Source organism: Hemiscyllium ocellatum, chromosome X (assembly GCF_020745735.1).
Source record: "Hemiscyllium ocellatum isolate sHemOce1 chromosome X, sHemOce1.pat.X.cur, whole genome shotgun sequence".
NCBI lineage: Eukaryota > Metazoa > Chordata > Chondrichthyes > Orectolobiformes > Hemiscylliidae > Hemiscyllium > Hemiscyllium ocellatum.
In genome coordinates, this window is record NC_083453.1 from 12,009,990 (window position 1) to 12,028,861 (window position 18,872).

The 18,872-nt window shown below is 40.9% G+C and overlaps 1 protein-coding gene across 8 annotated transcripts in view; it reads right to left on the bottom strand.

Annotated features, from left to right (window-relative positions):
- Window positions 1-121: 121 nt before the first annotated feature.
- The window catches only part of LOC132805723 (LIM domain and actin-binding protein 1-like), a 122,618-nt gene continuing 103,867 nt past the window's right edge, over window positions 122-18,872 (bottom strand). For 6 of the 8 annotated variants that reach the window (XM_060820939.1, XM_060820933.1, XM_060820934.1 and 3 more), the window contains 7 exons: window positions 18,604-18,755; window positions 13,620-13,712; window positions 12,528-12,641; window positions 7,581-7,647; window positions 7,143-7,246; window positions 3,586-3,719; window positions 122-2,935 (listed from right to left, as the gene is read on the bottom strand). In XM_060820939.1, the coding sequence (XP_060676922.1) occupies window positions 1,906-2,935; window positions 3,586-3,719; window positions 7,143-7,246; window positions 7,581-7,647; window positions 12,528-12,641; window positions 13,620-13,712; window positions 18,604-18,755 (1,694 nt within the window). In that variant the 3' untranslated portion in view covers window positions 122-1,905. The remainder of the gene's footprint in view (window positions 2,936-3,585; window positions 3,720-7,142; window positions 7,247-7,580; window positions 7,648-12,527; window positions 12,642-13,619; window positions 13,713-18,603; window positions 18,756-18,872) is intronic. The other 2 variants (XM_060820940.1, XM_060820941.1) reach the window with 2 other exon arrangements.

The following is an 18,872-nucleotide window of genomic DNA, read 5'->3' on the forward strand; positions in this document are numbered from 1 at the left end:
AGGACACAGTATAAAGATTATTCCACAAATATCTTTTAAAGAGTTTATTAATTATGTGCCAAACAGAAATCACAACATATCCAATTGTAAAAGAGTCTGAAAAGAAAGTCAACAGCCAGCATTGGTCAAGTAATTCTTTTTATTACATAATTAACTTCTCTGCATTTAATAATTTTGCACGTTTCTAAATTGCTCTTAGATTCTTTGCACAAGAATCAATGGACAAGAGATCATGGGACACAGCAGTAATTTCTCCACCTATTGCTAGGACTTGGGTTGGACTCTAACCTGGATTAATGGGTTAACATCTCAATTTATCTTTTGGCTGCACAAATCTTAACAGATGAGGAGTTTTGAGACAGATTGATTGATTTGACCATCAGGGTCATCACATAACTGTAGAAAAACAGAAACATGATTTAAATATAAAGACTGCTGCAATAAAAAGAATGACTTTTCCTGTGCTACTTAAATCACCTTAGACCAAATCAGGTGCCAGAAGGCTGTAGAGGTGATATATCCAACACTACCAGAGAAGAGATTTCAGTATTGTGCAGTGTTTTTGTTTTTAACGTTAAGATTAAAGTTGCATTGTTCCAGACACCATAGCACAAATTTATACCCCAATTCTTTATTACCCATCCCATCTAAAATTGTTATAATCAAGTCAAATTACTATTTTCAGCAGCATCTTGTCTCTCATGTGCTATCAATATGTAAAGACAATTTCACATAAAATCATACTGTAATACACAAGAAATTCTAAAATAGCATCGAAGGGTAAGGAATAAAGCCAAAAGTAGGAATTTACAATGTTTGAAGACTAAAGTCAGGTTTACAGCTCATAACATTGTTGTAAAGTGGTGTTACTCTAATGCTTCCATTTTCATTTTACTGAGATTACTTACACTATTCTAATGTTTGAAACAACAAGATTACATAATTCTAGAAAAGGTTGACGCATCAAATCTTCCCTCGGACTTTTGGATCACCTTAGCAGCTACGCAAATGGGAGTGTGTTAGACTCAGGATAAATCTGTCACTCTGCTACTGCAATGGAGGGACCATCTTATCTTGCCAGCTGAACCTCCTTAATCCAATAAATTGTTATCAAATGAATTCTAACAAATGAACTTTTTAAATCTCAGAACCAAGTACAGCATAGCCTTCATTAAGCTTCCATTCTTGGGTTCACATGTAGGCAAGTGCATGGCAACAAGGTAGAAGATACCTTAAGTTGAAAACAGCTGGGCATCATTTTCTGCTCCACTACCATTTGAGGTGTAAACACTCTGGTTCTTAAATGCTTCCATTATTTCTTGATAAATTCAATACATCTTTTATATGATAAGCATTGGCAGGTGGAGCATTAAAGGAGTGGTATGAATACAATGTGGAATGGCATTTCTAACTTTTAGAATTTTTTTTTATTTAAAAAGCGCACACAGTCTTTTGAAACTCAATCTCCCCTGCCCAGACAGTGGATGATGCACAAAAATGGCATTAGAAAAAACATTTCCTTGCATTAGTGCTTCACTACCTTCCATGATTCCATACTTGTTCTTTTAACTGTCAACATAAAAGAAACTAACTAACCAAGCAAAGTCTAGCTTTTTCAGAGGTTATCTAGTGCTTGAGAATGAGAAGGATTGCAAAGTGTACTCAGGAACCATTTCAGACATACATGTGCATTAAGCAATTTTTAAAAAATCTACAAAATAGCAAGCTCTTGCTTCTCACTCAATATAACTAATTTAATTAATGTTTATTTTCAATATAAAGCTCAATTCAATACAGGTACTTAGAATAAACCACTTTACGACAGGAAGTTCGGAGCTGATGCTGACACCTATGAACCACAAGGCCAATCACCAATTAAAATATCATGTAAGTCACCCACAGTATCTAATCCTCATCTTCATAACATCTATTTCTCTTGATTTGCTCTTCAACGGACAGTTCCTCAGTTTCCTCCACTTCATTTTCCTCCCCATCCCAAAAACCAACATCTTCCAGTTTTGTCTCATTCTCTGGAATGTGCTCATCTAATGCAAGCGTGTCTCCGGAAGTTTGCAATTCAACTGTTTTTTGTTTGGATTGCTGCTCTTCACACTCCAAGTAGTTAGGTTCTCTGGCCTCTTCTTTGCGGAAGTGAAGTTCTTCTACATCCTTATCTTGAAGCAGCTCTTTGTTGCTTTTGACTTCTACAACCTCTTCAGTCACAGGATCTTCTTTCATGCCCTTGAGCTCGGTAGTCACTGGTTGCTCATGCTCATTATCCAGACTTGACTGGTTTTCATTCTTCGGTTGTTCAGTCTCTCTTTTAGCTTCTCTTTCTTTAGTGATCACATCCTGGGTTATATTTTTAGCAGACAGATTTCTTCCTGGCTCTTTAATGGCTATAGGTCTCAGCGGTGCCGCAATGGTAAACGGTCGACATCGTTCTTTCAGAGAAGCACTTCGCCTCAGTCTGGAGGTACCACTGAATTCGGAGTTTCTCTTGGTCAGGTGTTGGAAATCATCCTCTGGAGGCCATTTTGGTTTGTTAACTCGGAGGCTCTCTTCAGAACAGCTGATTCCTTTACTACCTGCTTCAGTAGGTGGTGGCCAAGCTATTTTTAATTTTCTTGTTTCAACAGGTTTTTCCGCCTTTTCTGGTGAATTACTGGTATTTAAGGCTTCCATGCTGGCAGCCAAAACACCTACCTTGCGTATGGAAAGTTCATCTACTCCAGAATTCTCAGTTTTGGCCTCAGATTTATCCATGACAACTTCATTCTTGTGTTCTGCAGTATCAGGCTCAGTTTTGGCCATCCACAGCTCCTTGTGTGGCTTATGACCAAATCCCTCATCATAATTACCTTTGGATTTGAAGAGCTGGCTGAAATGTGGTTTGCAGTACACATTCCCATGTAGTGAAGCAAAATTCCCAATGCTGTGCAAAAGAAATTTAAAAACATTTAGACTTCTGAAGACGAAAGCTTACGCCAGAAAGGTTCAGCTGATCATTTATAATGTGCACAGTTGTACAGAGTACCCTGCAAATGAATTTGTTTTTCATGTTCTATGAAGTAGTTATACTGGCTTGTTTGTCTATTGGATACCATTGTGGAATAGCAATAATGATAAATGCCTAGCAAAAGAAATCCAGCAGTCTGGATAATGACAGCTGTCTGCATAGGCAAGGGATGGGTGGTACATTACAACATGACAAATCTTGCTCTCACTCATTAGATACAAATTAATAACCTCTGCTGAGAAAAGTGGGACATTAATCACAAGAAGCAGCGGGTCGGGTGCAAGGTTCTGCTGCTTACTGAGGATCAACCAGAGACTGAGCTTTCTTCTCTGTTTGGGTCGCATATGGTCTTTTTACTAATCGAGCTGTTGGTTTCGGGGGGGGGGGGGGGAAGAAATTGTGGGGGAGAGGGTTAGCAGTTTACAGGGCAAGAACACTTTGGAAAGCTTTCAACAAAATTTAGTCATTTCATATCCAAAACCAAGCTCAAAATAGTTTGCAAGTCAAAAACGATTGGGTTCTGCATTATTCTTGGGCCCAAGGTCATCTGAAACCAGAATCCTCACCTCAGCTTAGTGTTGCAGTGGCTGCAGCGGAAGCAGAAATTATGAAACACCTGCTGGTTTGCAACAAGGCGCTCCATTGGATAGACAGTCTTTTGGCAGGTGACACACAACTCTCTGGCTGGAAGCTGAAATTTCTGGTAGTCATTGAGGGAAAAAAGCAAAACAAACTCATCAGGCACTTTATGAAAGCTGCAGTGACAGCAAGAGACATTTTCAAAACATGACAAAACATTTGAGTTGGAATTAACCAACACCAGTTGCATTAATTCAAACAGATTTTTTATTCAAAACAAATCACGGTAAGAAAACAGGCCTGGAGAAAGTCAGAAACTTGAGACAAGTACTTCAGCAATTTAGTTTTCAATGTTTTATAGAATCAGAGTTATAAGCACAGAAACAGACCCTTTGGTCCAATTCGTCCATGCCGACCAGATGTTCTAAATTAGTCTAGTCTCATTTGCCAGCACTTGCCCACATCCCTCTAAACCCTTCCTATTCATATACCCATCCAGATGCCTTTTAAATGTTGCAATTGTACCAGCCTCCACCACTTCCTCTGGCAGCTCATTCCATATACACATCACCTTCTGCTTGAAAAATTTACCGCTCAGGTCCCTTTTATATCTTCCCCTCACCTTAAAACCTACACCCTCCAGTTTCAGACTCTCCTACCCTGGGGAGGACACCTTGGCTATTCACTCTATCCATGCCCCTCAGGTGGGCTGCATGGTGACTCAGTGGTCAGCACTGCTGCCTCACAGCACCAGGGACCCGAGTACATTTCCACCCTTAGGCAACTGTCTGTGCAAACTCCACGTGTTCTCCCAGTGTCGGTGTGGGTTTCCTCCGGTTTCTTCCAACAGTCCAAAGATGTGAGGGTTAGGTGGATTGGCCAAGCTACATTTCCCCTAGTGTCCAGGGATGTGCAGGCTGGGTGGATTAGCCATGGAAATGCGGGTTACAGGGTTTGAGTAGGAGATGTGTCTGGGTGGAATGTTCTTCAGAGGACCAGCATGGACTCGATAGGTGGAATGGCCTGCTTCCACACTGTAGGGATTCTAGGATTTTATAAACCTCTGTAAAAAGGTCATCCCTCAGCCTCTGACACTGCAAGGAAAATAGCCCCAGCCGATTCAGCCTCTCCATATAATCAAACCCTCCAACCCTGGCAACATCCTTACAAATATCTTTTCTGAACCCTTTCAAGTTTCACAACATCTTTCCTAGAGCAGGGAGACCAGAGTTGAATGGAGTATTTCAAAAATTGCCTAATCAATGTCCTGTACAGCCGCAACATGACTTCCCAACTCCTATACTTAATGCAGTGACCAATAAAGGCAAGCATGCCAAACATCCTCTTCATCATCTTGTCTACCTGCGACTCCACTTTCAAGGAACTATGAACCTGCACTGCAAGGTCTCTTGTTCAGAACACTTCCCAGGACTCTACCATTAAGTGTAGAAGTCCTGCTCTGATACACCTTTCACTTATCTAAATTAAACTCCATCTGCCAGTTTTCTCCAAACAGTTTCCTCAATATCAACACTATTGTTCAAAGGAAAATTAATAGCATGGGAGTTGGAAGAGGGAAAACAAGGAAGCTTGGAAAAAAGGCACTTTGGCAGTCAGTGAATAACTGAGATAAGTGATGCCCCTTCTTGGCCTTGTGTAGAGCTCCAATCCAGATTCCTCACATCCATGAAGGATGATGGACAGACAATCTGTTTCAGTTGGGGTGGTCTTCATATGATACACTTTTGCTGAAGGCTGTAAAGGCTAACCCTTGAGGGGCAGTTTATTGCTGCAAATCCTGCATATATGAAGCTACCAAGTATCGTTCTTGGCACTAGCAACTGCACCAAGCTACTGATCAATATATAATATCAATGTTCTAAAATCAGTCACCTCGGAAACATAAATTTAGGTCAAATTCTAATGCAAGATTAACGATTTGGAAGGGGAGGCAGAAAATAAAGTGGAGTAAAGTGAATAGGCATGATCAATTGAAAATTGATCAAATGTAGCCTCTTGCAAATTCTCGAAGCCTTAAAGAGAGTAGCATTGATAGACACCTGCCACTGGGTCTTCCACATGCTGTTAAGCAGTATGCCCACAATTATTTCACATCCAGTGGGAATCATGATACAAATACAAACTTGCACAAGCTAATCCTATTTACTTTCCCAAAAACAACATACACTCATTGGGCTCAAATCAAGAAACACAGGATTCTAATTAATACTGCTCAGATAAAAGTTATGCATTTTAAAAGTAAATTATGATCAGACACAGGCAACATCAGTTTAGATTTTTGTGTTCACATAAACAAGTGTAAGGAGTTGAGAATCTTTTATTTAAAAAAAAGAGCAAACAGAACCTCATATTGGAGACAGAGGAATGCAGAGAGAGAAAAGGGATACTTCAGGAACAGGAAGTAGAAGCTGAAAAATAGGCAGAGAAATAGGATTAAACAGTAATATACTAAACAGCAACACAAATGCCACACATGTTCTAGTACCATGCTTAATCATATTGAATCAGTCTATTGTTCCAGGGTTTAGACAACTCTTGATTTTTGAAAGCTAAATTTTCAAGTTTAATTCCTCCAAAAAAATTATTCTGCACATTAAGCTTTTAAAATAAAATATATACGGAATTGTTTTTAAATGGAAAACATTTGACACAGCCCTCGAATTGCATATTTATTGTATATTCTTGGGTACTGCATTTCCCCTTTAAGAAAGGGGTCGACATTGTGTAAGTGAAGTTATTCAATCCTGTAAAAGATAATAATGCCTGTTTGGACTTTCTCTAGGATTCAGCTAATGCAATCTTCCTTGTAGATCAGCTGGAGCCATAGATGAAACATCAGCTCATCATACTCTATAATCATAGCACCCACTGCCTGATAAAGATCTACACTGCTAGCCATCTGCTGTGTGAATAGATACAAGCTGTTTTCATGTTGCGGTTGTCATTTTAGATTGAGGGAGAGCAGCATTCATGAGTCAGGCCATTTACATTGTTTAATGCAGCTTCTCTTACTCTGGTGATTAGATTTGGGAGACTCAAAATATTGTACTTCTGGGGCCAAGACATTTAGTATACAAATACAAGGAGGTCTCTCTGACACCAGTTTCCTTCAACACAAAGTTAAACAAGGAATAGAAACGTGATACCACAGACTCGAGAAATGGGCACTTAGAAGTAGGGTTTCAATTTTTGATCACATCTGGCAACATATCTTTAGAAGAGAGACTATGGCAATGCCTGAAATCAGGTCTGAGCTTAGTTGGGACTGTTTTCTCTCCAACCCTCAATCCACCCATCCTTTGGTTGCCACTCCTAGATTCATACAAAGAATGGCCACTTGGGAGGAGCTATGGAGCCCTGCTATAACTATAGGCACCGGTACAATCTGGATCAACTCTTTCAGAAAAAAGCAACAGGAGAAAACAAATATCAAAAAGGGAAATGCAACTTTATTTCTGTAAATCCTCAGCTTTGTAAAGGTGAGCATCACATTCATGAATTACCAAACAAGTTGATGACTTACCTTAACAGATTTGACTGGACTACTTTGTATTTCTGCTGTTGATCTCTGTTGATCTCTACCCTGAGTTGAAAGCTTTGGCGTCCCTTCTTCTTTTTCCACATTAACTGTTCATTTTAAAAGATTAAAAGCATGAATTAAACCCAAACCAACAATTTACAAGCTCTTATTTCAAATGAGTGATTTTAACCTGTTAGTGCAGATATGAAGAGATTGTCGTTGGTTCCGTTTGAAGTGCAAACGCAGCATTGAAACCTCTAGTGGTTGGAAATAGATTTACATATACATAACGCATTCACCTTCAAATTACGTATGACAAAATGAATGAAAGCAAAACTAAGCCACATGGACCATTGCATCCACCCAGATGTGTTAGAGCAACTGCATGCCCATAGCATGAAGGAAATGCATGTGGCGTACATTTAGAACAGAGAGGCTCACCTTGACCATTTCCTGGTTTCTCGTAAGTAGAGCTTTTCCAAAGATTCGATGTCTCAATCACAGACTCCTGGTAAATAATACAAAAGCAATTTCACTTGGCAAGCTGCATTGTCCAACACACTCATGAAAATATTGGTAGTGAAACAGCATTAAATGATTCTTGTGTAAAGGTTTATTGGCTGCTCTGGTGACGTTTGAACTAAATGCCCACGTCACTAATCTCTGGCCCCAAAGTTTGGTAGAAAGGGGATAAAATGCCAGGCCCACGTTTGCAAATATCTAGAATGGTTCATAAATCTAAAACTTTGGCAGTTTGTCAAGCTGAAGTACAGCCTGCTGTAAATGTTTGGCCAAAGGGAGTATTGATAAGAAATTTGAAGATGCTAAATTTCAATGGTTCTTGTCTCAGTAGGATAAAAATTCAAACTAGGAAGGTAGTTTCACAAGAAACATATCACTGTCCTTTCACCGTCATTGGGTCAGAAGTCTGGAACTTCCTCCCCAACAACATTGTGGGTGGACCTATAGTAAATGGACTGCAACAGTCCAAGAAGGCAGCTCCCTTCGAGGGTGACGAGGGATGGGCAATAAATGCTAACCAGTCAGTAATACCCATATCACAAGGAAAAGGTCACTTAGCAAGACACTATCCTTGCATTACCAACAATCTCCTGAGGGATTGGAAGGTCTTATTAATGGCTCCGTTAAACAGGATTCTTTGAAATATAGTCAACTACAATAGCAAACAGACACTGAATCAAACCAAGAATTGAGTTACATCAATTCTTCTAATCAGCAGCACAGATGATCTGGTTCCAGTCAGTGATTTGACTGCATCACTCATCTTTCAACTTCATGTAATTAACACACCAAAGAAGAAACCATTTAACATCTCAACTATAATGTGATCAAACCACTAAATTATGGATGGCTTCGGTTGCAAAACTAATGCTACTTTGGCAAGAACGATGCACAGGAATTTCACAGCTGTTCCGTTGGATTTGGTTCAAATGCGTATATTAGAGTTGCATTGGGCAGTAATTGCTTAATAAATATTGTGACACTAAGACACAGCTGGCTACAGGTGCTCAATTTTTCCTCGATTGGCTGCAAAGTATAGTGTAAACCAGATAACCAGAGAAACAGAGATAACAAACAAAAACAAATTTCTGAAGAAACTTGGCTGGTCTGGCAACATCGGTCAAAAAAGCATGGCACTGGAAAAAGAACAGCAGGTCAGGCAGCATCCGAGGAGCAGGACAGTCGACGTTCAGGCATTAGCTGTTCATCATGAATGTGGAGGGGGAAGGGGGTTAAGAGATAAATAGGAGGGTGGGAGTGGGAAAGCTAAGTAAAATGGCGATAGGTGGATGCAGGTAGATGATGACTATGACAGGTTAGTGAGGAGGATGGAGTGGATAGGTGGGAAAGAAGAAGATGAACAGGTAGGTCAGGTCAAGGGGGCAGTGCCAAGTTGGAAGGTTGGATCAGAGGGCTTTGATTTGGTGGTGGAGATGGCCCAGGACTTGCATGTCACTTGAACAATACCCCCCAGTCCCCACCTTTCAACCCAAGAGTCTCTAGATACAGTGCATTATCCTCCACTATTTTCACCACCTACACTCAGACCCCATCACCAAAAATATCTCTCTCTTCAAAGTTTGTGCGAAGATTTGTAGCTCGGGTGCTTGTTGTAGTGGTTCTGTTTGCCGAGCTGGAAGTTTTAGTTGCAAACGTTTCGTCCCCTGGCTAGGAGACATCATCAGTGCTGTGGAGCCTCCTGCGAAGCCAGCTTCGCAGGAGGCTCCAGAGCACTGATGATGTCTCCTAGTCAGGGGACGAAACGTTTGCAACTAAAACTTCCAGCTCGGCAAACAGAACCACAACAATATCTCTCTCTCCCTTCCTATCAGCATTCCACAAAAACCATTCCCTCCACAACTCCTGAGTTGGGTCCACGCCTCCCACCAACCCACCCTCCACACCGGTCACCTTCCCCTACTGCCGCACGAGGTGTGAAACCTGCATCCACACCTCATCCCTTACCTCCATCCAAGGCCCCATGGAAACATTTCAAATTCAGGAGAGATTTTTTCGTACATCCTCCCACCTCATTTACTGCACCCGTTGCTCTTGATAGGGTCTCTTTTACATTGGGGAGCCAGGATGTCAACTTGCAGAGCAGTTCAGGGGACATCAAGTCTGCACTCACCAACCAACCCCACCGTCCTGTGGCCAACTGCTTCAACTCTCCCTCACACTCCCCCAAAGACGTGCAAATCCTGGGCCTTTTCCACCGCCAAATAAAGCCACCCACTGGAGGAAGAACACCTCATCTTCTGCATTGGGACTCTCCAACTACATCGACACTGACTTCACCAGTTGCCAAATCTCCCCTCCCACCCTCGCCAATCCCAGATTCAACCCTCCAAATTTGGTATCATACTCTTGACCTGACCTACCTGCCCACTTTCCTTCCAATCACCTCCTACCTGCATCCACCTATCGTCATCCCACCTACCTTTCCCACTGCCCCAACCCCACCATTTATCTCAGCCTCCATCCCTCTCCACATCCCTAATGAAGCGCTTATGCCCAAAATGTCAATTCTCCCAATTCTTCGATACTGCCTGACCTACTGTGCTTTTCCAGCGCTACACTTCTCAACTGGGAAGCTTTGGGTCCAGTGACCCTTCTTCAAAACACGTGTACACGTGTACGTGTGTACGTGTAGAGAGTGGATAGGTGGAGATGGAGCCCAGAGAAAGGGAAAAAAGGGTAAGCACATAAGGGGATTGTTGATAGTAAGCCAGGGAAGAAGAGAAGCCAGATAGATGGTAATGAGGACTGAGCAGTTGAAAAGGAGTTGGGGCTGTGCTGAAAGGAACCCATTTCATGGCAAGACCTGGGATTGCATGGGTAGCCAATACACATTGAAGTAGGTGTTCATGCTCAAATTGTCAATCTCAATGTTGAGTCCTGCAGGCTGCAAGGTGCTTAAGCGGAAGATGAGATGTTGTTCCTCCAGCTTGTGTTGAGCCTCAGTGAGACAGAATGTTCGCATGGGAACATGGTGTATTGAAATGGTGGGCAACTGGAAGCTTGGGGTCACTTTTAAAGGACAAAGATAACATTTGAATCCAAACACTCTTCTTTGGAACTTGTGCTGAAGAGGAGCCATAAGTCAAATTTGAAACATCAACTGTATTTCTCTGCACAAATGCTGCCAGACCTAGGTTTTTCCAGCAAATTCAGTTTTCATTTTGGGTTTCCAGTGCCCAAATAATTTTGCTTTTATTTGATCCTGCAGAATCTGGGCTGACCAGGCGAGGGCAGTTATTACAGCAGCATAGGATAGACATTGCATTTTCTGCCTTCCAGAAAAGGAAATAATCCACAACCATAATACTTTGAAAATAATTAATTCAATCAATCGAGTGATCAATTCCTTCCTCATTGACAAGTCCTCAATCACAAATTTAGCATTTAAATGAGGTGTTTTATTTAGAAAGACAAAGTTGCCTGTTTGTTCACCAATAGGTGGAAAATGATCTCCAGTCACACACTGGACACAACAATAAAACCAAAAACTGGTGGAATCTTAGAATTAGGAAGTCAACAGATCTCCAATGAAAAATGAACCCAAATATATATTTATATTGTTCCTACAATTAACATTACAACTTGATTGAGTTTTTTTGAGGATGTAACGAAGAGGATTGATGAGGGCACAGTGGTAGATGTGATCTATATGGACTTCAGTAAGGCGTTCAATAAGGTACCCCATGGGAGACTGGTTAGCAAGGTTAAGTCTCACGGAATAAAGGGAGAACTAACCATTTGGATACAGAACTGGCTCAAAAGGTAGAAGACAGAGGGTGGTGGTGGAGGGTTGTTTTTCAGACTGGAGGCCGGTGACCAGTGGATTGCCACAAGAATCAGTGCTGGGTCCTCTACTTTTTGTCATTTATATAAATGATTTGGATGCGAGCATAAGAGGTACAGTTAGTAAGTTTGCAGATGACACCAAAATTGGAGATGTAGCGGACAGCGAAGAGGGTTACCTCAAATTACAACAGGATCTTGAACAGATGAGCCAATGGGCTGAGAAGTGGCAGATGAAGTTTAATTCAGATAAATGCGAGGTGCTGCATTTTGGGAAAGCAAAACTTAGCAGGACTTATACACTTAATGGTAAGGTCCTAGGGAGTGTTGCTGAACAAAGAGACCTTGGAGTGCAGGTTCATAGGTCCTTGAAAGTGGAGTCACAGGTAGATAGGATAGTGTTTGGTATGCTTTCCTCTATTGGTTAGAGTACGGAGTACAGGAGTTGGGAGGTCATGTTGTGGCTGTACAGGACATTGGTTAGACCACTGTTGGAATATTGCGTGCAATTCTGGTCTCCTTCCTATCGGAAAGATGTTGTGAAACTTGAAAGGGTTCAGAAAAGATTTACAAGGATGTTGCCAAGGTTGGAGGATTTGAGCTATAGGGAGAGGTTGAACAGGCTGGGGCTGTTTCCTCTGGAGCGCGGAGGCTGAGGGGTGACCTTATAGAGGTTTACAAAATTATGAGGGGCATGGATAGGATAAATAGGCAAAGTCGTTTTCCTGGGATCGGGGAGTCCAGAACTAGAGGTTTGGGGGGAAGAGGGGAAAAGATGTAAAAGAGACCTAAGAGGCAACTTTTTCACGCAGAGTGTGGTACATGTATGGAATGAGCTGCCAGAGGAAGTGGTGGAGGCTGGTTCAATTGCAACATTTAAGAGGCATTTGAATATGAATAGGAAGGGTATCTGAATAGGAAGGATTTGGAGGGATATGGGCCGGGTGCTGGCAGGTGGGACTAGATTGGATTGGGATATCTGGTCAGCATGGACGGGTTGGACTGAAGGGTCTGTTTCCATGCTGGACATCTCTATGACTAACTTAAGTCTACGTCACATACCTTCTGCAGTTCTGCATGGGAAGAGGTGTTGGTCAAAGGTACTGGTGGCACATTTTCTTTTTGTTCATTCCTATTGCCAGCATTCATTTCAAGGTCACTAGTGCTTATGTCACACTATAACAGAAAGCAAACATAATAAATATTAGACAAAAAGGAGAGAAAGAAAACACTACAATAGCCCTGTTTAAACAGGAGCCACATTATTTGCATGGTGTTTGAATTACCAACAGCTTTAAACAAAAAAAGCATCTGGAATAGAAACAAAAGCTGCAAAATGAGGATTCAAAAATACAAAATCACATTTAGACAGATGGTGAAATCCCAACAAATATCAAACATATTGTCAACATTAAGTAGTGAAGGGACATACAAGAGATGAAACTGCAAACAAAACTGTCACCTGCACTCAATTACAAAGCTGTAACCCAACACTGAATTCAGACCAGAAAATAACTGGTTTGATGAAGGCTATAGCCCCCAAAATAATTTTCAGTCTTTGGTACTTTTCTACGCTACACTGATTCAACAATGTTATTTTTATTTGAACAGTAGGAAAGGAAAAATGGACATTAAAGGGACATTAAAAAATTACCTAGTTATCTTTCATGTTTTACATACATAAGATGCTATAACCAACAAAGAGAGATTTTTTTTGGTCATTTAATCCATCCTGCCTTCAAACGCAAACATAAGCCGTCCCTTTTGTTCTTTCACCCCATGCCCCACTTCTCCTGGAGGGGAAAAAAAACCTGTCATTCCTAATCACAATCGGAACATGAGCGGATATCAGAAAGAGATGAAATGGACTTGGTTACGATAAGTCCTTCATGATCATACTACGTGCATAAAAATTGATCAAGGTGCATCACAGAAATAACCACTTGGTTGCAGATATGGAGAGCTGCTGGGTTGGACACCTAGTGGGAGTTATCATAAATGAGAGAAAAAATTGAGAAGAACCCCCACAATACTCACTAGCATCAGTATTAAGAAAGCTAATTTCTAACTCCACCCTACCTGTAACAAAAAAAAGGGTAGGCAATTAAATAACAAATTATCAAGTTAAAAGAAAGAGAAAAGAAATTCTTATACCTGTGGCAACTTCTTCGGATTTGATGAGTCTTTGATTCCCCATTGCTCTTTGGTATTGATCACTTCTCCAGACAGCATTTGCTCGTCCAAAGTCTAAGCAGTTTTCAAAGCAATAGAGTTAGTAGGCCTACTTTGATTTCATTAATTTGTATTTATTTTGCACCTTTATATATAACAAAACAGCCCACAGTGCTTCACAGGGGCAATTATAAAATAAATTTTGATACCAAGCCAGGGCAATGACCAAACCTTTGTTCAAAAGGATACGGTTTGAAAAGGAATCTCTTAAAAAGAGCAAGGTAGAGAAAAGACGACAGGCTTGGGGAAGGTATTTTAGAACTTAGGGTACAAGCACCTGAAGGCATGTTACTAATCATGCAGCAACGGTGGTTGGGAATGCACAAAAGGTCAGAGAATTAGAGTAAGGATATTTCAGAGGATTATGGGGCTAAAGGAGATTAGAGATAAGGCGGGTGAAGCCACAGAAATGGGTGGAGGGGGTTGGGAAGAGAGGGGGAGCAAAGGAGGAATTGTTACAAGACAGATTGCTACAATTGGTACAAGTCTAAAAAAGTGGTTTATGGAAACTAGAGAAGTTTAAGATAGCATTGAACATATACAGCATCTTATGTAACCTCAGGACATATCAAAGTATTTCACAACCAATGAAATATTTTTGTAGACATTGTCATAGAATAGGGAAATGTAACAGCCAATTTGCACACATTAAGCTTTTATAAAAAAAGCAACACAAGGTTTTAATGATGTTGGTTGAGGGATAAACGTTAGCCAGGAGAAAAACCCACTCTGTTGTCTACCCGAAAGAAATTGATTTAACATCTCATCTGAAAGATGGCACGACCAGTGTGGAACTCCCCCAGTGCTGCACAAGCATGGCAGTCTGGATTATATGCTAGACTCTGGAGGTCTTGAACCCACAACCTACTAACTAAGGCAACAGTTTTGTCAACTGAAATCATGGCTGATACTTCAACTAAACTTTGACAAATACAGATCTTAAAATAAAAATGGTTGAAAAATACTACAATTTTACCATAGTATAATTGAACAAAGTCACAATTACTTTCTAAATAAATGTGAATACAAATATATGCAAATTCAAAAGGGAATTTTTTTTTGCATAATTCATTAAACTGAGATGCCACCGAGTGGATGCGAACACTGGGCAGCACAGTAGCTCAGTGGTTAGCCCTGCTGCCTCACAGCGCCAGGGACTCGGGTTCAATATCCCGCCTCGGGCAACTATCTGTGTGGAGTTTGTACACTCTCCCAGTGTCTCTGCGTGGATTTCCTCCGTCTGCTCCGGTTTCTTCCCACAGTCCAAAGATGTACAGGTTAGAGTGGACTGGCCATGCTAAATTGCCCGTAGTGTTAGGTACATTAGTTAAGGGTAAATGTAGGGGAATGGGTCTGGGTGGGTTGCTCTTCGGAGGGTCGGTGTGGACTTGTTGGGCCGAAGGGCCTGTTTCCACACTGTAGGGAATCTAATCTAATCCGTTGCACAATATTAAGAGGAGGGAGTTCTCCTGGTCAAAAAACTTTCCCTCAGCAAAAACAGATTGAATAGTCAATCATCCAATGCGCAAATCAGTTGCGTTTATCCACACAGCACAAACACTTCAAAACAAATTTGATGATTTGAAGTGCTTTGGAATGACCTAAAGGTATGGTAAATTGCTGTGTAAAAGCACGGTTACTTCAATGGTCAGAATGGCCACTGGCTCCAGCATGTCTAATTTCCAAGAGCAAGTATTAACATAATAGAGCCAGGAAAACAATTGTTATGATGGGAACACCACCCAACTATGGAACATTCAACATGAAATGAGACTGTCAGAGAAAGCATTAATCCATTAATGCACACTCTAGCCAGCTCAAAACTAATGGGAATATTTAAACTTGTGACGAGGAGAGAAAGAACAAAACAGTAAAGTGCAGAAACCAAGGCAAAATGGAACCAAATGCAAGGACTCAAATAGGTTTTGGGATCATTCACAATACAGACTATATTGTTAGGAAGAGACTAATTGCAAAAACAAACCGGTATTTTACTGCTGTCATCGTGAATAAACTGTTGCTGTTCTGTTTCACATTTCTAAATGAATTTAGTTATTCATTTGGGATGTGAGCTTAAAGTTGGAGTGCTGATAACACCACATTCCAGAGTAGCTAGAACCAACAGACAAGCAATCCAAGGATCATGCTAAAATTTTTAAAGGGTTAGAAAACCAAAGGTTTGCATCTTCTGGTTTGTAGATGACTCAAATTAGTAAGGCTGGAGTAATGGCATACTTAAAAATGAATCTCTGGTTCAAGGAAACTTATAAAAATTGAAATTCTGATTAGTTTTAGCCAAAATGCAATACAAGTAGCACAATGGCAGGAAGACATGCCAGGATGCGTTTTAAAAAAAACAGGAAAGAGCAATCCCGAAACGACATGAGACTCGAAAGTGGCGTAAATTACAAAATTAGCAGCATTTGGCAAACATTTAAGGCTGCTGAAAGAGAATAGAGATGGAAAAGGATAAAGACTAGATAAACAAGACACCAGTAGTGAGTGAATATAGCGTATGGAGTAAGTGTGCGCATCACAGAGGAACGCCTAGCTGGCATGGGTGGACAGAATATCCAAATGTCAGGCTTCACACCTGACAAGTTGACAGAACATTTCCACCATATTAAAAAGGATGGAATTGCACTGGAGATGGTGCGGAGGAAATTTACTCCGATGTTGCTTGGCCTGGAGTGTTTTAGTTACGAAGAGAGATTGGACAGACTAAAGGTTGTACTCCTTAAAGCAGAGGAGACTGAGGGAGGACCACGACAGATGTATAAAATTATGATTGACATAAACAGGAAGAAACTTTTCCCTTGGTGGAGGGATCAATGACCAGGCGGCATACATTTCTGGGAAAGGGAAGGTGGTTTACACGGGATGTGTGGAAATTTTCTTTCACCCAGAGGGTGGTGGGAATGTGGAGCTCACTGCTTGTGAAAGGTAGTAGAGACTGAAACCCTCAAACAGTCTAATAGTATTTAGATGCGCCCTCGAGTTGTCAAGGCATACAGGGCTGTAGGTCTAATATTGAAAAATGGGATTAGAATAATTAGTGGCTCGCTTTTGACTAGCATAGGCTCAGGCCTTTATCTGTGCTGTAGACCTCTGATTTAAAATGGAAGCTATTAGTATTTGGAATCCAATTGACATATCACCAAGCTAAAGACACTGGCAGCTCCCTGCAAGCCTTCCAGTTATTAACAGGTCAAAAAAAGGTGAGACACAGAGTGATATAGGTAGGGTGGCTGGTCCTTTCACCAGAAGAAATAATGTCTCTTCTCCTCTGGCAGAGCCATGTTTACATTGATTACATCAGGATGTAACTAAATTATTTTAAATCTCTCTCATATCTTAATGTCATAAATATAAAACATTCACAAATGACATGGCACAGAGAAAAACTGGGCATTAGAAATACCTGACACCAATTAGAAAGGAAAAAAAAACACAGCCACTCCAGTTGAGCGACTGAATGTCAAGCAATCAGCTCAGAAATTCCCAATGAAAAAGGTTTGCAAAGTGGATTTGAAAAGGAGCTTTCACTTGGTCATCTGGTGAAGGAATGCAGGTGAATAGATGCAGTACTGAAAACAAAGGGGGACCAAATTCACCAATAGCACTCCAGACACCAGACAAGTTAAATTTGAAGGCAAGGTTTTAAAAAAAACTGTTCAAAAGAAATTGTTGGCATACAGTAAGGGAAACAAGAACATTGCAGCGAGACAGAATTGCGCAAATATATCGAGACAAAGATGCAATGCGTATCCAGCATCTGATGTCACTGGACTCAAGTCCAAGAAGCCAGACATCAGAGTCAAAGCATAGCTAGAAAGGTTTGCGCCAATTTGTTTCTTGGGGGGGGGGGGGGGGGGGGAAAGAGGGACTAATTTTTCATTCCAGTTGGTCACACAGATATGGGAGCGGTGCTACCTTAACCAGTAGCACCAGTATGGCTAGTTGGTACATCACTCACTTGAGTCAGTAGGTAATGGGTTCAGGCTGCACATTTAGCAAACATCCTTGAGAAGAGTAAAGGGAGTGATACATTATCTGGGGTGCCAACTTTGGACTGAGATCACATTACTCTATTCGGGTGACTGCGAAAGATTCATTGACACGATGTGTAAAGCAAGAAATTATCCTAATGTCCTGGGCAAAATTAATTCAACCAACAGAATCAGAAACACATTAATCAGTGATTCATCTCAATATGATTTGCATGACCTTGCTATGCGCAAATTGCAGGCCAACATGGCTGTCAAAAAAAGACAATAGCAACTGCAGCTTTAAAGCAACTGATGTTCTGTGAAGTATTCAAGATATCTATGTAAATTCAAATTAATAATCTTGTATGACTTTATGCTAACCTCTGATAAATGGATAGTGGCAGTTTAATAACACATTGACATGTGTGTTATAGACAGATTAAAAAGCTGCTGACCTCCTGTTTGCATATATGGGTCACAGGAATAAAGAGGATTCCCACCTTTCACTGCACAGGTGCAAAGCACAATGTTCATTTACACAGTTGAAGGAGAAAGGATGGGGGAAGAGGGTAAAAGAGAGCAAGGCAGCAAAAAAAATCTAAGTTGACATGCTTAACAGGCCTTGCTATTATAAGAAGACATTCCTGCTAAGTGGTGCAAATCTGGTTGTCGTCAGCACGTCTTAGTGGTAGTGTCCTTACCCCGGACCAGGAGGCCCGGGTTCAAATCTCACCTGTTCCAAAGATGTGCAAGAACATCCCCGAACAGATCAATTAGAAAAATAGGTTTAAATTTTTAAAAAAGTCTTCCTACAAGCTTCTATTTTAACATGAGAACAGGATTACCCTCAACAACATTTCTAATAAGCATTAGAATCAATTGTGTGCAGATGGAAATGTATTCAAAAACATGATTACTGTAGGAGATTGGATGCTGGTCTCCTTCTGTGATGCAGTAGCCTGGTATAATGCCATTCTGTCTTTCACTGATGTCTGTTCCTGCATATCTGCCAACTTCGTACCAACCTTAGATTCTGTTTTATCAGGGCTTGTTCCAGGCGAGGTATGGTCTGCATGAAGTTCAAACAGAGCCAGATTCAACATTAATGAACATCTCCACATCTCAAAGAAAAAAAACCTTTAAAATGCTAACACAACTGGCCTTCTGTTTAATGTGGCATTTTTCT